The sequence below is a fragment of the Protopterus annectens genome, chromosome 2.part1 (genome assembly GCF_019279795.1).
Source record: "Protopterus annectens isolate FY-2018-M chromosome 2.part1, PAN1.0, whole genome shotgun sequence".
Classification (NCBI taxonomy): Eukaryota; Metazoa; Chordata; order Ceratodontiformes; family Protopteridae; genus Protopterus; species Protopterus annectens.
In genome coordinates this window covers 687429359-687448765 of record NC_056729.1, presented here as the reverse complement: position 1 = coordinate 687448765, position 19407 = coordinate 687429359, and the positions used below count along the sequence as shown (strand labels likewise).

Genomic DNA, 19407 nt, shown 5'->3' with positions numbered 1-19407 from the left:
GTCCTTGGTAATGGTGGCCCAGGTGCTTGAGTGAAAGGAGAGTTTTCCTCCTAGGGGTAAGTGAAGGTGGGCAGAAGGGGGGGGGATGGAGGAGGTGAATCATTGTGAGTTTTTACCATAAGGGGGTGGTTTAGAACTCCCTGGTTTTAAAGTAGAGGTAGTCCACTGCTTAGATCTCTGCATTCTCTGGGGCCGCTGTCTGGGGGGGGGGGTCTGTTTCCACTGGGCCTAGGCTGGATTGGTTTACTCGGAGCAGGAAAGGACCAGTGCTTGGAGGGACAGTGCCTGCTGAACCTAGGGGGCTGGAACTGTAAGAAATCCTTAACTGTTTGCATAGATTTTGCTTTTTCTTCCATCTTTTTTAAGACCTCTTCTGCCTTAGTGCTAAATAAGTTATCTTTGTGCAAGGGAGCATCCAACAATTTAGATTTGACATGGTCTGGCAGGGGTTGTTCCTTAAGCTGTGCATGTCTTCTAATGACAGATCCAGTGACTGTTGCCCCGCAAGAAGCTTCTAGGGCATCAAAACCACAGTGCAAAGTATGTTTAGTTGCTTGACTTGCAGAATGCATTACGTCTTGTAAATCTTTAGATTCTGCCCAAGCAGGAAAGGAAGACATTTTTTGTTTAAGGAGTTCCAAGGTATGTTGCTGAAATTTCAGCATATGGAACTGACAGTTTAGTGGCCTGATAGCAAGAGTAGCTGAGGTGTATGCTTTTTACCCCATCTGTCCAGTTTTTGGAATCCCTGTCTGAGGGGATGGGATTCTTAGCAGAGGTTGCTTTAATCCCTTTTGGCCCTTGAGAAGTGACCTCAGGGTCAGCTGTTGGATTTTTAAAAAAATATATTTGTGTGAGTCAGGGACTCTATAGTACCTGTCTGGTTTTCTGGGAGCAGGCGGTAGGGTGTCAGGACTCAAGCTGGATTCAAGGAAAACATCCTCCACAACATCCAAGACTGGGGGATTGGCCAAAGATCTGTGCTGCAGAAGATCTAGGAATTCCCTGAGTCTCCTTTTAGACTGAGGGTAGTCCTGACTCTCCCATTGGAATTGCTCCCTTAAAGTATGCAGAGTTCCCCCAAAGGAAAAATCATCTGGGGAGATGCCTAAGGAATGGAGCCCTCTGCATCAGAATCCTCATAAGTGGAGAGGGGTTGCATGTCTTCATAGTCAGATGCATCAGATTCATCTGACTCTTGTTCAGACAAAACTACACGGGACAGATCTCTTTTCCTTTTTGAGGAAGTAGCTTGGCTTCCCCTAATCAACATGGTAAGGTCTTCCGCCATTTTAAGCATTTGAGACTGAGGCAAGATAGCAAGTGCCTAAGAGTGGGTCGTCGGTTTCTTGGGTGTGGTTTGAACCCTGGGGCTAAGAAACTCGGTCATTTTTCAAAGAATGGTAGTTGCGAAAGAAGAACTTGGTTTGTGTTGAGATTCGGTAGTGCGAAGGACTTCCTCGGAAGCCGGTGCCTGCTCAGCAGCTCCGGACCCATCCAAGATAGAGGCGACTGCAGGACCCTTAGTTGAAGAAGAGTTTTATGGAATACCAGACTCCGAAAGGGTCTCGGTAGCAGCCTGTTAATCAACTGAAGCGGGCATCAGGGACTGCAAAAGCACCTCACTGAGTACCGGAGGATTGACAACTAGCTTAAAGGAAGCATCGTTGGTAGGTTTGGACCTGTGGGGTCTGTCTCTGTCTTTATCTTTACATTTTTTCAGAAGATCTGCTGTTGGATGGCTTACTGAAGCTGTATCGGAATTCGAGGACTGTAAACGAAAATATCTCACTACAATAAGGGCCCAACGATGGATAGTTCTGGCATTGAACAAAGCACAGAAGTGACAACAGGGGACATTGTGGTCTGGGCTTAAGCAAGTGATGCAGTAAAAATGGAAGTCTCGGGGTGGTATTTGCTTTCCACAGGTGAGACAATTATTAACTTTTTCTGACATCGCTTAGTGCAAGAAAAAAGGATCCTCAATGGGGTACTTAGCTTTAGAAGACTTCAACTTCAATTCAGAGACAAAATCTCAGGTAGCGGCCAACCGGCACTCGTGTGAACTGCTTCTGCTTCAGGCTCCATGGCAAGTGAGACTGATGTAATGGCATCGGCTGCCTTACTTTATACCACTGACGACCTGATGTCAGTCCTCAAGCAACAGCAACTGATGCAGAAATACTAAGTCTCTGGTATTCGGGCCGGTCAAGGGCTACCCTGGCAGGGATAACCCAAATGTGATGACTGCAACAGTGAAACATGAAGAGCATCAGAATTCTACATGAAGTGGTGCATTAAGCAATTGTGGCAGAATTTAAGATGACATGGGGAAACATAAAGTTATACTGGGGATGAGGGGTAAGTTGAATGTAACATATTACTGTGGCAGCTTTTTCACTGGGTGGGTAAATAGGTGGCTCAAGGTATTGTTAGCTTATATCATGTTCTGTTTTTAGACAAATTGTTTATAGCCAAATCTACTTTATACATTGTTAGTCAGTGGCACATGAGCTGTAGCATTATTGCGCGTTGCCTCATGTGTACCGTTTTTGCAGGTATATGAGGTTATAGTCCTTTTCCTACTGTATTCACCATATTAGAACCATGGGATCTTTGTTCTTAGTGAACACATCTGCTGTACGCAGGGTCATGCTAATATGAAGACAGATGACAGTGAATACCGGGGTTCTAATACAGTCCAGAATACTTAAGCAGAAGGCAGTCTAGCTTTCTGAATTATGTCATGACATAACTGTAACTGAATGTATACAATTTCATTTAGGATGAGAGACTGGATTCTTTCAAGAGTGTGAGAAAGGCTGAACGGAATGGTAGATATATTGTTTCATTGCTTTATGGTACATAGCCATTTAAAATCAGTTTAGAAATGCTGTTTCCTCCTATTCCATCCCAGACTGCAGCTGAAAGAAATTAGCTAATGTAATATTAATTATTCTGTCTAGCTTGCTGCTTGATTGCATAGTTTATTATTAACTGTCATATCTACATATCTTAGCGTATACTGCAGACACTCCTTCATGTATTGCTTTATTACCTCATAGGGTGTCAGTAAGAATACTTATCTCATCACTGTTTTTCATATGCTATAATGATAATCTTCTTGTTCTGTGTCATGTCTGAGAAAAAAGAGATGCAACATATGCACTTTATCGATCATGAAGTAATAAGTACATTTTAAAAGACACAGAGGACATCTTATAAAATAAGCTGTCACTTACAGTGCCCTATCACATCCATGCAAAAGTTTCACTTTGCCAGATGCTTGTAGCTCAGATTTATTTTTGAAAAGTAACCTGCTTTGTGACACAGTGGGATGGAACCCTTACTGTGACCCAAGCAGCAGGGGTTCAGGTAGTGGCCCCTGCACTGGAGAAGTCAGGCAGGGAGGGAGAGGAGTGATGGGGCCTTGTTCACTTGCCTCTCCCAGAGGGTGGGGAGGGCAGAGGGTGCTTCTGAGCATATGGAAAAGTATGAATTCTCTTGTGGATACTGAGGAAACCACTTCTCATGCTTGATGGAAGGGGCAGGGCTGCTTACTGGAAACATTCCTTGCGCTAGTGAGGGGATGACCAGAGCAGACAGTCCATTGCAACCCCCCCCCCCCTTTGGCTCTGAAAACCAGGCAGCTACAGGGAAAGACTTAGGGGACAAAGAGAAAAACCTCAAACCACCCTTAATGGCTGTCTAAATAACAGCCCCTCCTGGTTAGCCCTTGCCTTGGTGATGGGGAATGAATAGTCCAATTAGCAGGGAGGGGGGCAGTTGGTTGAGTAGCAGCAGGGGCAAAGTGACAAAAAAAACCCCTAAAAAGTAGGCACTTTATTTTTTTGGAGAAGGTGTGTTATATTTCTAAATATGGTATTTTGTTATGCTTAGACATGCAATGACACGTAAGAGATATGGTTCCAGATAAGTTTGCTAATAGTTATCTGTAGCTGTCACATTTTTTCTGTCAATCTTCCAGTGACATCCATTGCTGTTACACAGGCCTTCTGTCTTTTAATTGGCAAAGTGCAGCTAGTGTCAACTTTACTCCGTTTTCCATTGCTGTCAGTTTCTCCAGAAACAGTCTACTCTTTGCTGAAATATGTTTTATTTGCTCTTTTATTACTAGAACATGTAAGACTCAGTTACAGTGAATTTTTGAATCTTGTCTTTGAATTATTGATGTGTTCTGGATGCAGATAATTAAACAAATGACTAAACAGTAACAATGGAAAATAATATTTCTTGCCTTGGCAGAGTCTGCTGGACTAATGTCTTATAGAATATCATCAGGTGATCCCTATGGATGCTTTTCTGTTGATCCGCAGTTGGGAATCATCAGAACCACAAAGGAGTTAGACCATGAAGCTCAGCCTTTCGTGATTCTCGTTGTCCAGTCTCACTTGGGTGATTTGCCAGTATACAGCACTAGCCAAGTCAATGTTACCGTCACTGATATCAATGATAATTTTCCAGTGTTTCCAAAGACAGCAGAAACAATCACCATTTCCCCAAACACCATGCCAGGCACAGCCCTTTACATAGCTCATGCAGATGACAAAGACAGTGGGCTCAACGGAATGCTGGGGTACTCAATGAAGTTCAATCAGCCCAGCTTGTTTACCATTGATCAGAATCTTGGCACAGTGTACTTGAATATGACTTTTGACATGGACAGACATCACACTTATACACTGGAGATTACAGCCAAAGATATGGGACAACCATCACTGAGTTCCACATTTACATTAACCATTGATGTTGTTCAGAATGACATAGGGGTTACATTGGCATTTGAAAACCTAATTTATCATGCAGAAGTAAGTGAGCTGCTTTCACCTGGTACACAAATCTTGCAGACCAGGGCCCGTGGGCATACCAACAGACTTAACTCCTTCTTTGTATATTCTCTGGAGCTCTGCCTAGAAAGTGTAATGTTTGGCATTGTCCAAGAAAGTGGATGGCTATTTCTTCGTAAACCTTTAGACTATGAATCTACTCATAATTACAATTTTAAGGTATATGTGACAGAAGTCATGGGTGACAAGCGATCCAATGCTACCACTTCAGTGATTATTAATGTTATTGATGAAAATGACAACCCCCCTGCATTTATTTCAGACTACTTCTTCTTCACTGTGGAGGAGAGCTCTGTCCCTCTCGGCTTGCTGGGTAAAATAGAAGCAGTGGATCCAGACTCAGGCAGAAATGGTCAGATGTCTTATTTTCTGCTATTAGATGGGAAACATTTCCGAATTAACAGCAAAACAGGTAAAGAAGGCATTTTCTGTACTTTATGCCTACATAAATTGAGACAATTGATTAATGCAATGAAAAAGTTGATGTTTGACTTAATTATCTTAATATAAGAATGTACAGATGTATCAATAACTCAACATATCGGTAGCATGTATTATCTGTCCCTTTAGTCCTGCTGTAAGAGGTTACTAGCACACAATATTTTTCATGGCATTAAAAGTCCATTAAGAACAACAGAAAGGTAGTGTAACAAATAAGGGAAAAGTCTATGATTTATAAAAAAAGTAAGGTTCACTTAGCCCAGGACTACGCTTTTTCTTAAATCTGAGATGAGAATAAACACTTTGTGGTGACAAAAAGTGTTAAGACTTTAAAACAGCTGAAGCTTTCTTATCTACTCTTTCATTTTGCAGTTAGCTGAGACAGGCATAGAAGAGAAATATGTGACCTGTGAAAGCAGCATTAGATGTGTCCGAAGCAGCAGTTCTGAGAAGACAGAATACACCTAAGTGAAATAACTCACTTTCCTCTGTTCTTTATCAGTTACTTGAATTAAACAGAAAAAAATCAGTGACACATGAAAGCAATTTCTGTGAATCATGTTGCTTCAGTTGTTAAAAGCACAAGAGGGGATGGAGCAGGTAGATAGAAGATTTCTTTGCTTCTTTCACTCAGGTTCATAGGGTCATAGGTTGGTACTAAGCTGTCGGTCCTAGGGCCTATACAAGTCTAGCCATAACAATTCCCTGGCTATTTCTTCCCACACTATTTACTTCCCTGGACCCCTGTCTAGCAGGGTGACTGACGTGATCCCCAGGGTGAATTTCCTTTCTCCCATCCAATCGTCAAGGTTCCTTTTGAAGAGGGCCAAAGAGGCGCTCTGCTTGACATGTATGGGAAGTCTATTCCAGAGGCTGGGGAGTCTCTGAGTCAGGAACCCATTCCTCCAGCATGTTTTGTTTATTGTGATGACAAGGTTTAGATCCCTGGAATGTGTGACTCTGAGGGATTGGGATTTCTTTAAGTGTAGCATGTCCAACAGCTCTGGGTTTGACATGGCCTTGTATGTTAAGCAGAGATTGACTCTGAGTAGATGATATGTGATAGAGTATAGTTGGAGTTTTTTAAGGCGGTCAGCGTAGGGCATCTGGTTTAGGCCTGTGATTCTTTTAGTGAGGTATTTTTGCGGCCTTTCCAGTTGTTGCAGATGTCTTGAGAGGTACATACCAAACAGGGCATTGTATTCTATAATGGGTCTAATGAGGGATGAGTACAGTGGGACAATTACCTCCTTTTTTTTGGATGAAAGCCCTTAGTGATGAGGTATGGCACATAGAAGGATTTCCTGACTGTTGTGGCGATGTGGTTATCAAAGGTGAGACCACTGTCCACCTGTGTCCCAAAGTCTCATCACAATTTTGGTGTTTAGTGTACTGCCACTTATGTGGTAATTCATGTGTACATGTTTTTTCCCAAAGGGGATAACTATACATTTCTTGGCATTGAGCTTGAACCCATGGCTTTGGCACCAAGCATCTGTTTCTGTAAGGCCCTTTTGTAGAGTATTCACATCATTTAGGGATTCAATAATGGCTCCCAGTTTGCAGTCATCTATGAACTTTGTTAGCCAGAGTCCCTTAGTGTTGGCCTGTACTTCAGAAAAGTAGATGCCAAACAAGAGTGGTCCCAGGACTGAACCCTGAGGTACTCCACTTGTCATTTGTCTGGAGCAGGATTTGGAGTCGGCTACTTTTACAGTGTGGGTTTTGTCAGTAAGCCAGATGGCAACCCATCAAGTGACGTAGAGATTAATGCCCAGCTTAATAAGTCTATCTATGATTCCAGAGTGGGGGGTGGTGTCAGGGGCCTTGGCGAGGTCCAGATAGGCTGTGTGGACTGCCTTACCCTTGTCCATGGCTCTGGAGACTGATTCGAAGAAGTCAGTCAGGTTCAGGAGACACGATCAGCCCTTCACAAACCCAAACTGCATTGGGTCCAGTGTTTGAAGGTTGCCAATGTCTTTGTTTATAAGTTCCATGATAATACGTTCCATGGCCTTGCAGATCAGGCTCATCAGACTGATGGGCGGTAGTTCCTGGGATCCAAGGTGGATCCCCCCCTTGTGGAGTGGGATAACTGTAGCTGTGCACCACTCAGTGGGCATGAAGCCTGAGGTGAGGCTATGATTAAAAATGACACTTGGGTGAGGTGGCAGTTCATTTTGTAGTTCATGTAATACACAGCTTGGGATGTCATCTGGTCCCATGGATGCTGTATTCTTAGATTTGGAGAGTGCATTTTTTACCTGTGTGGCCATTATTTCCAGAATTTGGCAGTCTTCCAGTATTGAAATGGGCCATTTAGGGGGTGAGGCGAGGGTGAAGTTGGCACTGAACTGATCTCCCAGGATATTGGCAATATCCTTGGGATCAGTATATTTAATGCCATTCTGTTGTAGACTCAGAGCAGATCTGAGCATTGCCATTCAGATTCTTGACATAGTTATAGAATGCCTTGTGGTTGTTTTTGGAATCTTTGGCAATTTTATTTCATAACTAGCTTTGGAGGATTTTATGAGGGATCTCAGCTTCTTACTGAGGTTGGTAAGGGAGTTTGCTTGCATCCTGGGATTTTCCTCTTTTCTGCAACAGTTTCTTCCTTTTGTTGTAAAGTTTATTTATGGCAGGGGACCACCATATTGGCTTCCTTTTTTTGGAGGAGAGCATCTTGGTTCTATTTGGGATGGCACGATTCATGCATGAGTGGATCTGGTCGTACAGTGCCTTAGTGTAGGATTCAGCAGTCGAACTTTCAGTTCCTGTCCGCATGGATGTCATGAAATTTGTCACTTCTGACTTGAGTAGCATGAAGTTGGCTTTGGGGAAGTTTTTTATGGAGGTCTCCTTACTGGGTGGTGGGGGTGGGATGTGGATGTTAAGGGTGATTAGCTTATGGTCAGACTTAACCAACGAGGGGGTGACCACTGGTGTGGAGCATCGATTTCCCATGTTGGTAATGACCAGGTCCAGGATATTGGAGCCCCTGGTGGGACTATGGATTAGTTGATCCAGGGCATTGGAATTTATGAATTCCAAGAACCGTTGGGCAAAGGTGTTGATACACGAGTAGATTTCCCAGTTAATGGCAGGGTAGTTGAAATCACCCAATATTAGAGTGTTTGGTTGTATCTTAATATTTTCCAGTATGTTTAGAAAGGTGTAGTGAGAATCTTGGGGCATGGTGGGGGATCTGTAGCAAGCTACAATTTGGATTGCAGTCTTACCTAGTGTTAGTTGCACCTGGAGAATTTCAGACACATTGTGTTGGGCAACTAGCCTGGTGGTGTGAATATCCTTGGTGAATATGGACACTCCTCCACCTTTAGAGTTTCAGTCCTGGTTTGGTGGCCGAAAAGTGTGGTAACAGTTGTAGCCTGGTATTGCAGGGGTGCTCTCTGGAGCCTTGAACCAGGTCTCAGTTACTGCACAGATATTGATGTTCTCCATTTTTAGGAGTGCCTTGAGAGAGTGCATTTTGAGGTTTAGACTTCTAGCATTGAGAAGCATTTTCTTCAGAATTTGCATGCTTGTACCTGTTTCGGTGGTGGTTTTGTCCTTTGAACTTTGCCTAAAAAAGGCACTATAGGGGTGGCAAGAGCCTTAGCCAGTAACCTGAATCCCAGGGGCGACAGGTGCAGACCATCTCTGGCAAAGCATCATGGTCTGTCGACTATGTTGTCCCAGGCAGATGATACTGGATCCCCTTTGAATGACACCAGATGCTTAGCCAATTGTTGAAGTCAATCATTTTGTCCTTATATTGTGGTATCATTTTGGGCAAAGGTAGGATGCTACTCAGGGCTAGGGTCATACCTGCCTGGGCCAAATGATCCAAGAGCTCTTCCATGTCTCTTTTCATGTAGTCCAGGGAGGTACGTCTGAAGTCATTCACTCCAACATGGACAATGATAGAGTCATATTTGTACTTGTTGTGGAGTGACTTGAGTGCATGCGGTATGTGGCGGATCCTGGCACCCGACAGGCAGCTGACTGTAGTTTTCTCTTTGTTCAGCCTGGTGAGTGGGACATCAGTGTGCCTGACTATAAAGTCACCTATGACTAAAGTGTTAGTTACGTTGTCTTGCCATAGGGACTGTTGCTGGGTGGCATGCTGGTGTTGTGAGCTATATGACACTTTGGTTGTGATTGGTGTTTGTTTGCATTTCAGCTTTGGAGGTCCTTGTTGCTTGGGCAGGTTACAGTTAAGGGCCTCCGCATATGTGGGTTTAATGTTGCTATGTGTAGGTGTTGGTGTGGGTTTAGAAGGGCTATGTGTTGCTTGAGGTGCAGTGCAGGTGTTAACCTTCTCCTCTTGACTATCTAGCACAGTCTTGGGTGGAGAGAACTTTGCTTCCAGTTTGACTATGTATGTGCATCTCTCACAGGTTGTCGTGTTGGGTAGTTGGAGGAGAGGGTTGTCTGTGTACATGAGGCAATTACTGCATTATGCCAGTATGCCCAGATTCACCCAGTGGACAGGAGAAATCACTGGAAGCTGACCCTTGGACATGCCTGGTTTGGTGCTTTTTTTGTAAAGTACATGAGCTGTTTTCCCTTGCCTTAGTAAGGTACTTTGCAGTTATAGGCTGTTTAGTGCCTACGATTAATTTCTCCTTATTAACAAGGAGAATTGAGTGCTTGTATCAGTTTAAGACTTCCTAGTGCTTTCCAGCAGGTTTTAAAGCAAGTGCTAGTCACAGGGATGCTTAAAGGTAAGATGAAAAAAATGGTTTATCCTAAACACTGCAGTGTGCACTAGATAAGTTAGATGTGAAAGTAGGTAACTTAAGTTTTACCTGTCTAAAAAGTTAAGTTTTAGTGGAGAGCCACTATTTTTAAAACAGCAAGACAGATTGAAAGAGGGTGGTCACATTTGTATTCTGGTATTATGGAATACAGTAGGATGGCCAATAAATTTAAATAGTTGAAGGGGAGTGATTTCACAAAATGATAATTTTGTGCTTACTCACACAAGCCAGTGAAAGCAGAGAGGAAATGAGATATATAGTCAAATTAACATAAGAGTCAGGCAACTAGAAAGACAGTGGCATTTAAGAATACGATAGCAAGCGGGTGGGTGAGTGGGGAAAAAACTTCTGCCTGACTCACAAAAGACAGAGCTGTGGTCCCTTTTGAAGTTTTAATATGCAGTTAAAAGCAGAATACAAGTAAAACACAAGGTAAAGAAAACAAATCACAGTATTCAAAATATAAAAAGGCAGTAAAGTAATACAAAATCGAACAAATAAAAAGCAAACTAACCTTTTCTTCACAGCAAAGTGTAGCAGTGTCTGGTGAGCTTTTCTGGTGCTTTTCCTTGTAGGTACTGAAAGGGAATGGCAATAAAAGCAATAGCAAAATGTCCTCAGATGCATTTAAAGCATTGCTTCCTACATACCTGTCAGGAAAGCAGAGCTTTTGTGTATTTTATAATCATATTCTTGTATTTACAGGAGACTTCCCTGTACTCCTGAAATGAGGATACTTGTCAGTGTTTTTAGTCTTAATTTCTGAAATCCTGGTTTGACATACTTAAAACTAAAGCACCAAGATGACACCTACAAGCTGACATGATTTGTCTAGTGAAATGATCAGCATGAGTTGCACAAAGCTGTAGTTATTGAGTAGCCCTTGCAAAACTTATATTTTTCATATTTGATGATAATGTGAAATGTAATGTTGATACTGTCACGTTGGAGGTGGTGTACGCAAGCAGTAGGTGTTAGTAAACAATGACATTAAAACATGGGGATGATGTGAAGATATGCTGAGATATGAATGCTTTTGGTAATGCAGTTATGACTATTATCTACAGTATTTATTTTTTTTACTGACGTTTGAGTACTGTGAAAGTCCCAATGGGTAGGTGCCCATTTTCAGCAGAGGCCCAGGGAGAAAATCTACAAACTATTACAAAAACACTTAGAACAATAATTTTACAATCATTAAATATAATACAAAAACATCTATAGTTTAAATAATTATGCCAAATTAAACATAATGTGAAAAAATTGGATAAGTATAAGTACAACTTATATGACAATGACTTAATATTTACTGAGATTTTAGCCAGTTTTTAGTGAAATTAAAGGTAAGTTAGATAATACAAACATGAATTGCAATATGAAATGAAAGAAAAAAACAGGGTTATGGCATATTTAGAAAGAGAGTCAGGGGAGATAAACTGATTAAAGTAAGGGAGTGAGTGAAGAAGGGAGAGTAAGGACGTGTAAGGTATGAATAGGTACTTGTTCACATTTAGGGATACAGTTTAGCCTGGGGTTGAGAAAGAACAGAGACAGATTTTGGCTAGAAAGTCTTTCAGAATGGCTTTAAAGAGCAATAACTGGAGGGAAAGTATTGACCCGACGGATACAAGTAAGAAGTTCTAGGCCTTAGCAATATGGTATGAGTACTGACCATGCCCAGCAGATTTGATAGATTTATGGACAGAGAGGAGTTTTTGGTCATTGGATTGTAATGACTGACTGGGAACATAGTTGTGTAGAATGTTATTTAGTGCGGGACAAGTAGATGGATGCTGGATAATTTTACAGGTGATAAGAAGCTGTGTATATGTTAGATGATGGGGTAGTTCTAACCAATTTATTTATTTTTTAGTAGTAAGTGCTGAAAGAGGTATAACTGCAAATGTATCCACTTTATTATAGCATTGTTCAAGTTTAGATTTTTGGGGTGCCTGGAGGTTAGTAAGGATGGGAGTGCCATAATGTAGTTAGGGGAAGAGGTAAGTAGTGGCAAGTATAGTTTTACTTATACTGGTGAGAAAGTTTTTGACAGTGTAAAGCATCCCTAGTTTATGGTGAATTTTTTTGCATGCAAATTTGTATGCACAGTTCACATTTAAGATTATCATCCACTACCATCTCTACAAATTTGATATGAGAAGTGAATTCAATGGTTGTATTAAGAGAGATGATTTTAAAATTTGTGTTTTCATAAGAGAGGGATTTGGGGGGAAATTTTTTATTTATTTTTTTTTTTAGATTACATATGAGTTGTGAGTTACAAAGCAATGTGGTGTGGCTGTTAAAAGCTTTCTGAGGTAGTTTTTGGAGATGTGCCAGATTGTCAGATGTGCATATGAGTGTAGTCATCTGTGGATTGCATTAGGGAGGTCTTTTGTGTTGCTGCACAGAGGGTGTTGTTAAAGAGGAGGGGACCTATGATAGAGCCTTGTGATACACCTATCATCACTGGGAAGTATGGATAGAGGGTAGAGTTCATAGGTTGATAGGTGTTTATTAGGCTAACTACTACAAGGGCCTTTTTAAGCCTAGGTAGGCATCCCAAATCACTGACAAGTTCTGATACCCTTGATAAGTGGAAGCAGTGGCTTGGGAGATGAAACATTTACAAGCTAGTGCCTGGGAGATGAACCATTTACAGGTTGCCTGTGCCTATGAGAGACATACGTGCCAAACCAAGGATGATTTTCCTGTTCCCCATTCAATTGTTCAGGTTGCACTTGAATTGGGTTGGGGAGGAACTCTGCTTCAGAGACAGGGTAATCTCTGGGATTCATACCTGGCTCTCCAGCAGGTCCTATTAATATCACAGGCAATGTTTAAGTCTTTAGAATGGGGTAATTATGGTGCTGTTTGTTTTGTGGACATGCAGGAGGTCCATCACAGTGGGGTCTGACAATGTCCTGTATGCCAGGCATAGATCTCCCCTAAAATGCCTGTAGGGGACGGAATAAAGGGATAGGGCCTTGAGGTAGTCTGTATAGGACATTTTACTTATGCCCTGTATTCTTTTAGTGAGGAACCTCTGTGGACATTCCAATTGCTGGATATGCCTGGTTAGGTACATACCAAAGGGGCTCATTGATAGGTCTAATGAATGCTGAATACAGTAGAACAATGACTTCTGACTTAGATGCCATACATTTGATTACAGGTTGTGCAACATGGAATGATTTCCTCACTACTGTAAACACATGCTGGTCAAAAGCTAGATTACTATCTATGTGTGTCTCTAAGTCCCTGACTACTAGGTGTTATTTTACTAACTGATACCTATTGCACAAGTGGCTTTTGAACCACAGAAGTGTGGGCTGAGATAGAACTAGTAAGGACATTTAAAGTAAAAGTTTGCTGTGACAAACTGTGTTGAAGGCTTTTGACAAATCTAGAAGGAAGAGACCAATTTGCCATTATCTGTTACTGTTAGGAAGGGATCTGAGTATAAATGGAGGTAATGCAACTCAGTATGGGAGTGAGAAAGCTTTTTGGGAATGATGCTAAACATTACATGGAAGTTGGGAAATAGGTAAATACAAACAGGAATGTATATATGATAGGAAGGTTGTCTGGGGTGGGTTAAGGAATGGGTGTCACAGGGGAAATGTGTATGTGGAAAGTATAGTGGTAAATTAAGATGGAGTGGGTATGTATTGGGGGTAAGAGAGCAAAGAAAAACTAAGCATTGTGAGCTTCTCACCTTCAGGTCAATTATTACAGAGAACAATTAGTTTATATTCTATGCAAAACAATTAACAAAAAGGAACAATGTAGAACAGGATTTCTTTCATTTACTGAATGCAGAAATCAGTAGGCGAAGGAGGCTAAGTAAATGGCATATACAGTGCAATCTATCAGTCCAGAGAAGGGACAGTGACCAACTTAGTAAGTGATATTTATTGTGCAAGGACTACTCCTTTGGGGGGAATAATGCAACCACTTTCCAGAGCAGGGCAGGCACGTATGGCTAGTTAAAGTTAATATGCAGCAAGGCTTTTCATGTTAAACTCATTTACATTGCATGATGACAATGTTTTCAGTGAAAACTGTCTGCAGTTGGGCCTTGTGGTAGAGCTCCTGCTGTATTGAGGGCAGGATTGAGTGTAATAACCATGGGCACTGAAAGGAAAGAAAAGGGAAAAAGTATACTAAACTGTAATATTATACTGAGGTAATGAGTTAGTACATATTCCTAGAGATGAAGAAAGGACATAGTGAGTTATGAGCAAGAGAGTATGGGTTATTGTTAGACCAGAGAGATGGTAAGAAAGTTTATGAATGTAAGGACAAAACTGGTTTAGTAGGAGGTATACTGCTAGAGAATCACAGTAATACAGTGTATATAGCTGTATATAACAAATTATCATAACATAGCACTACACTGATAAGCACAATATAAAACCATCACTTTGTAAACATTCGTTGGATTAACCAGTACATCAAAAGAGTGTTATATATAACAAATCACCAGCAACTGACATTATATACATACTTGGTAAAGGGCACAGGTTCAACATACATACAGCTTACATGACTTCAAGTGAAATACAATACAACACACTACCAAGGGCTTTTCGTTGTTCTACATAGGATCATAGGAAGTTACTAGGCTAATGGCCCTAGAGCCTTTACAAGACTAGCCAAGTTCTGCCATTGTTTTAATGATCAGCACCTATTGCCCCTGTCCAAAGAGACATGGCGAATTTATGGTTACCCATCCAATCAACCGGATTGTGCTTGAAGAGGTCCAAAAAGAAGCTCTGCTTGACATGAACTGGGAGTCTGTTCCACAGGTGCAGTAACCTCAGGGAGACAAACCTGTCCCTCCAGCAGGTTCTATTAATGTCACATTCCAGATTAAGATCTTTAGCATGAGTAACTCATGAGCCAATGGACTTGTGGATGTGCAGTGTTTCCAATAAAGCAGACTCAGAGATTGTCTTATATGCAAGGCAGATATTGCCTCTGAATAGTCTGTATGAAGTGGAGTAAAGTGACAGTGATTTCAGATGATCCACATAGGACAGATGCTGAATACCTTGAATTCTCCTGGTGATGAACTTCTCTGGTCTCTTCAATTGCTGCAGGTGTCTGGAAAGGTGCATACCAAAAGAGGCTTTGTCCTCAGTTATTGGCCTGATGAGGGAAGAGTACAGGGAGGTTATAACTTATTTTTTTTCTGGAGGCAATGCCCTTACTTATGAGATGAGCAGTGTAGAATAACCTTCTGGTCACTGTGGAAGGGTCCACTTCAGAATTTCAAAGTCTAAAACTTTGAATCTCATATGATCAAAGATCATATGTTCGAAGTTTTAAAACTTCGAAATCCTGAACGGAGTTCGGCATACAGCGCGGACTGGGAGATTTCCCTTGTCCTCGCTGTAGTGTGATCTCAGAGTTGGTATATTTAAGTTGCGGGGGTGTGGGGGGTGCAGGGTGGCTTGACCCCTGCATACACTTGTTTTTAATGTGTTTAGTGGTGTTTTGGGGGAGGATTCACAATTTCACGATTCCAAGATCTCGAGATTCTAAACTCCATGTTCTGAAACTCGAGATTTTGGGATTTCAAAATTTAGAAGTGAACCCCTGTGGAGACATGGTAATCAAAGGTAAGGTTGCTGTCAACCTGTGCCCAGGTCTTTCACCACTGAGGGTGTGCTTAGGGTGTTTCTGTTGATGTGGTAGTTAGCAGGAACATCGCTCTTACCAAAAGGGATGATAATACATTTTGTCTGCATTGAGTTTAAGGCTGTGACTTTGACTCTGATAATTTGCATGTGTAAGAGCCTCTTGTAGGATGTTGACATCATTTGGGAGTCAACAGTAAACTTTGTCAGCCACAGACCTTTAGCTTTTGCTTATACTTTGGAGAAATAGATTCTAAACAGTAGAGGTCCCAGGACTGATCCCTTTGGAACATCACTGCTTATGGGTCTGCTGTTGGAGGTGGATTCCCCTATTTTGACTGTATGGGTTCTATTGGTAAGCCAGTTAGCAACCCACCTAATGATATAAGGGTTGATACCTAGCTGGGTGAGTTTGTCAATAATGCCTGAGTGGAGAATAGTGTCACAAGCCTTGGCCAAGTTCAGGTAGGCTGTATGCACATTTTTCCTCTTGTCCAGGGCTATGGTGACTGTCTCAAAGAACTCTAACAGGTTTAACAGGCATGATATCCCTTTAAGAAATCCAAACTGATTAGGATCAAGTGTTTAGAGATTACCTATATCTTTGTTGATAAGGTCCATGATGATTCACTCCATGGCCTTGCAGATAAGGCTTGTCAGGCTAATAGTCTATAGTTCCCAGGGTGAGTGGAAGCACCATCCTTGTGCAAGGGAATAACAGTTGCCATTTTCCATTCAGCCTTGACAAAGTCGGTATTTAGACTATGATTGAAAGAGTACTCAATGGTGTTGCTAATTCTTGTTGGAGCCCCTGTGAGTTGCAGCCTGGGATGTTATCAGGTCCCATAGATGCTGCGGTTTTGGCCTTAGAGAGAGCATTTATAACCTGCTCTCTAGAGATACAAGGAGGGGGACAGGTGGAAGGAATATCATTGGGTATGTGTGGTGGGGACAGGGGAATGAAGTTTTCACAGAACCTGTCAGCTAACAGGTTTATAATGTCCATAGGTGCAGTGTATGTGGTATCATTAACTATCAGTTTGACACAAATCTGGGTATTACCTTTTAGGCTATGGATATAACTAAAGAACACCTTATGGTTGTCTTTACTTGAGGATGCTAATTTTGATTTGTAGCTTGCTTTAGAGAACTTCACAAGAAGTCTTATTTGCTTGTTTAAGCTAAGAAGGGACTGTTTCCAGTTTATGGCACACCCCCTCTTACTTTTGGACAACAAGTTCTTCCTCTTATTGTAGAGCCTGTTAATAGCAGTTGTCCACCAGGCAGGTTTGCTCTTCCTTGAAGAGCTTATTTTGGTCTTATCAGGTACGGCTGCATCAATGCAGTTATACAAGTGTTTGCAAAAAGCATTGGTGTGGGACTTGGCTTAGTTGTCAGTTACATCTGAGGGTGTGGTGTAGTGAAGCTATTTATACTATCCTTTAGAAGGATATAATCTGCTTTGGAAATTTTTTTTAGTTTAGTTGCTACGGGGGGTGGGGGTAACGGTGTGATAGTTACTTCGAATGAGACTGATTTGTGGTCAGATATGACAAAGGAAGACCTCACAGTGGGGGTGCTACAGCGCTACCTCATATTGGTAAGCACCAGATCCAAGATGTTGGCTCCCCTAGTTGGAATGTCCATTAGCTGTTCCAGGGCATTGGAGTTAATGAACTTGAGGAACATTTGGGCAAGTGAGTTTGTGAACAAGTAATTTACTCAGTCACTGAATGGATAATTAAAATCACCCAGAACCATGGTGTTTGGATGTATCTTGATGGATTTCAGTAGATCCAAGTGGGCAGAGTGCGTGTCTTGATTCATGGAGTGGATCCTGGAGCTGACAATGACTTGAATACGTGTTCTACCAATGGTTAGTTGCACCTGAAATTTCTCCAGGGAATCATACTATTTAACCAATCTGGAGATGTATTTATTTTAATGAATATTGATACACCACCTTTTTTTAGTTTTCACACCTTTTGTTCATGGTCTGAATGTGTGGTAGGAGGTGTAACCCAGTGCACTACCTTGAACCAGGTATCCATGACTGCACAGAGGTCAGCGTCTTCCAAGGTGAGGACTGCTTCCTGTGAGTGCAGTTTTATGCTAAGACTCCTAGCATTTAGCAGCATGATCTTGAGGTTGTTTTTTGATGACATTTTTATGTCAGGGATTTTGTCCTTGTAACATTCCCTAAAAAAAGTCACTATGGGGGTGGCAAGAGCCTTTGCCAGTAGTCAAAATCCCAGGGGTGACAGATGAAGACCATCTTTGGAAAAGCATCAAGGTCTATCAATAATGTCTGCCAGGCTGACAGAAACTGGATCCCTTAGAAAGACACCAGAAAGTAAACCTATTATTGAAGTCAGTGATTTTCTGTTCATATTGTGGTATCATCCTAGGTGAGGGTAATATGCTGCTCAAGGCTAGGGACATACCTGCCTGTGATACATAATCAGAGAGCTCAATCATGTCACTCCTCATGTAGTCTAGGGAGGTACATCTCAAGTTGTTCACACCAACATGTACTATGACCGAATTATAATGGTGCTTGTTACTGAGAGACTTGAGTGCCTGTGAGATCTGAGAAATCCTGACACCAGAAAGACAGCTGACTGTGACTTTCTCCTTGTTCAGCCTGGTGAGGGGGGACATCTGTGTGTCTCAGTATAGAGTCTCCTATGACTAAGATATTTGGAGCGGATATGCATTGTCTTATGGGCTTTTATATGATATGGGCCTTTCTAAACATACTAGAAAATATTAAGATACAGCCAAACACCCTAATACTGAGTGATTTCAACTACCCTGCCATTAACTGGGAAAACTACTCGTGTACCAACACCTTTGCCCAACGTTTCTTGGAATTCATAAATTCCAATGCCCTGGATCAACTAATCCATAGTCCCACCAGGGGCTCCAATATCTCAGACCTGGTCATAATCAACATGGGAAATTGATGCTCCACACCTATGGTCACCCCCTCGTTGGTCAGGTCTGACCATAAGCTAATCACCCTTGACATCCACATCTCTCCCCCACTCACCAGTAAGGAAACCTCTGTAAAAAACTTCTCCAAAGCCAACTTCATGCTACTCAAGTCAGAAGTGACAAACCTCATGACAGCCGTGCATACGGGAACTGAAAGTTCGACTGCTGAATCCTACACTAAGGCACTGTATGAGCACATCCACTCATGTATGAATCGTGCCATCCCAAATAGAACCAAGACGCTCTCCTCTAAAAAAAAGTAAGCCAATATGGTGGTCTCCTTCCATAAACAAACTTTACAACAAAAGGGAGAAACTGTTGCAGAAAAGAGGAAAATCCCAGGATGCAAAAAACTCCCTTACCAGCCTCAGTAAGAAGGTGAGATCCCTTATAAAATCCTCCAAAGCTAGTTACAAAAATAAAATTGCCAAAGATTCCAAAGACAACCACAAGACATTCTATAGCTATGTCAAGAATCTAAATGGCAATGCTCAGATCTGCTCTGAGCTGCCACAGAATGGCATTAAATATACTGATCCCAAGGATATTGCCAATATCTTGGCAGATTGATTAAATGCCATCTTCACCCCCCTCTCACCCACTAAAGGGCCCATCTCAATACTGAAAGATTGCCAAATTCTAGTAATAACCGCCACACAAGTAAAAACCACACTTACCACACACCACACA

At 41.8% G+C, this 19407-nt stretch overlaps 1 protein-coding gene across 1 annotated transcript in view; it reads left to right on the top strand.

The window, feature by feature from the left end:
- The window catches only part of DCHS2 (dachsous cadherin-related 2), a 1158653-nt gene that overhangs the window by 187423 nt on the left and 951823 nt on the right, over positions 1-19407 (top strand). Inside the window, exon 5 of the mRNA XM_044062423.1 lies at positions 4267-5280. Within this exon, the coding sequence (XP_043918358.1) occupies positions 4267-5280 (1014 nt within the window). The remainder of the gene's footprint in view (positions 1-4266; positions 5281-19407) is intronic.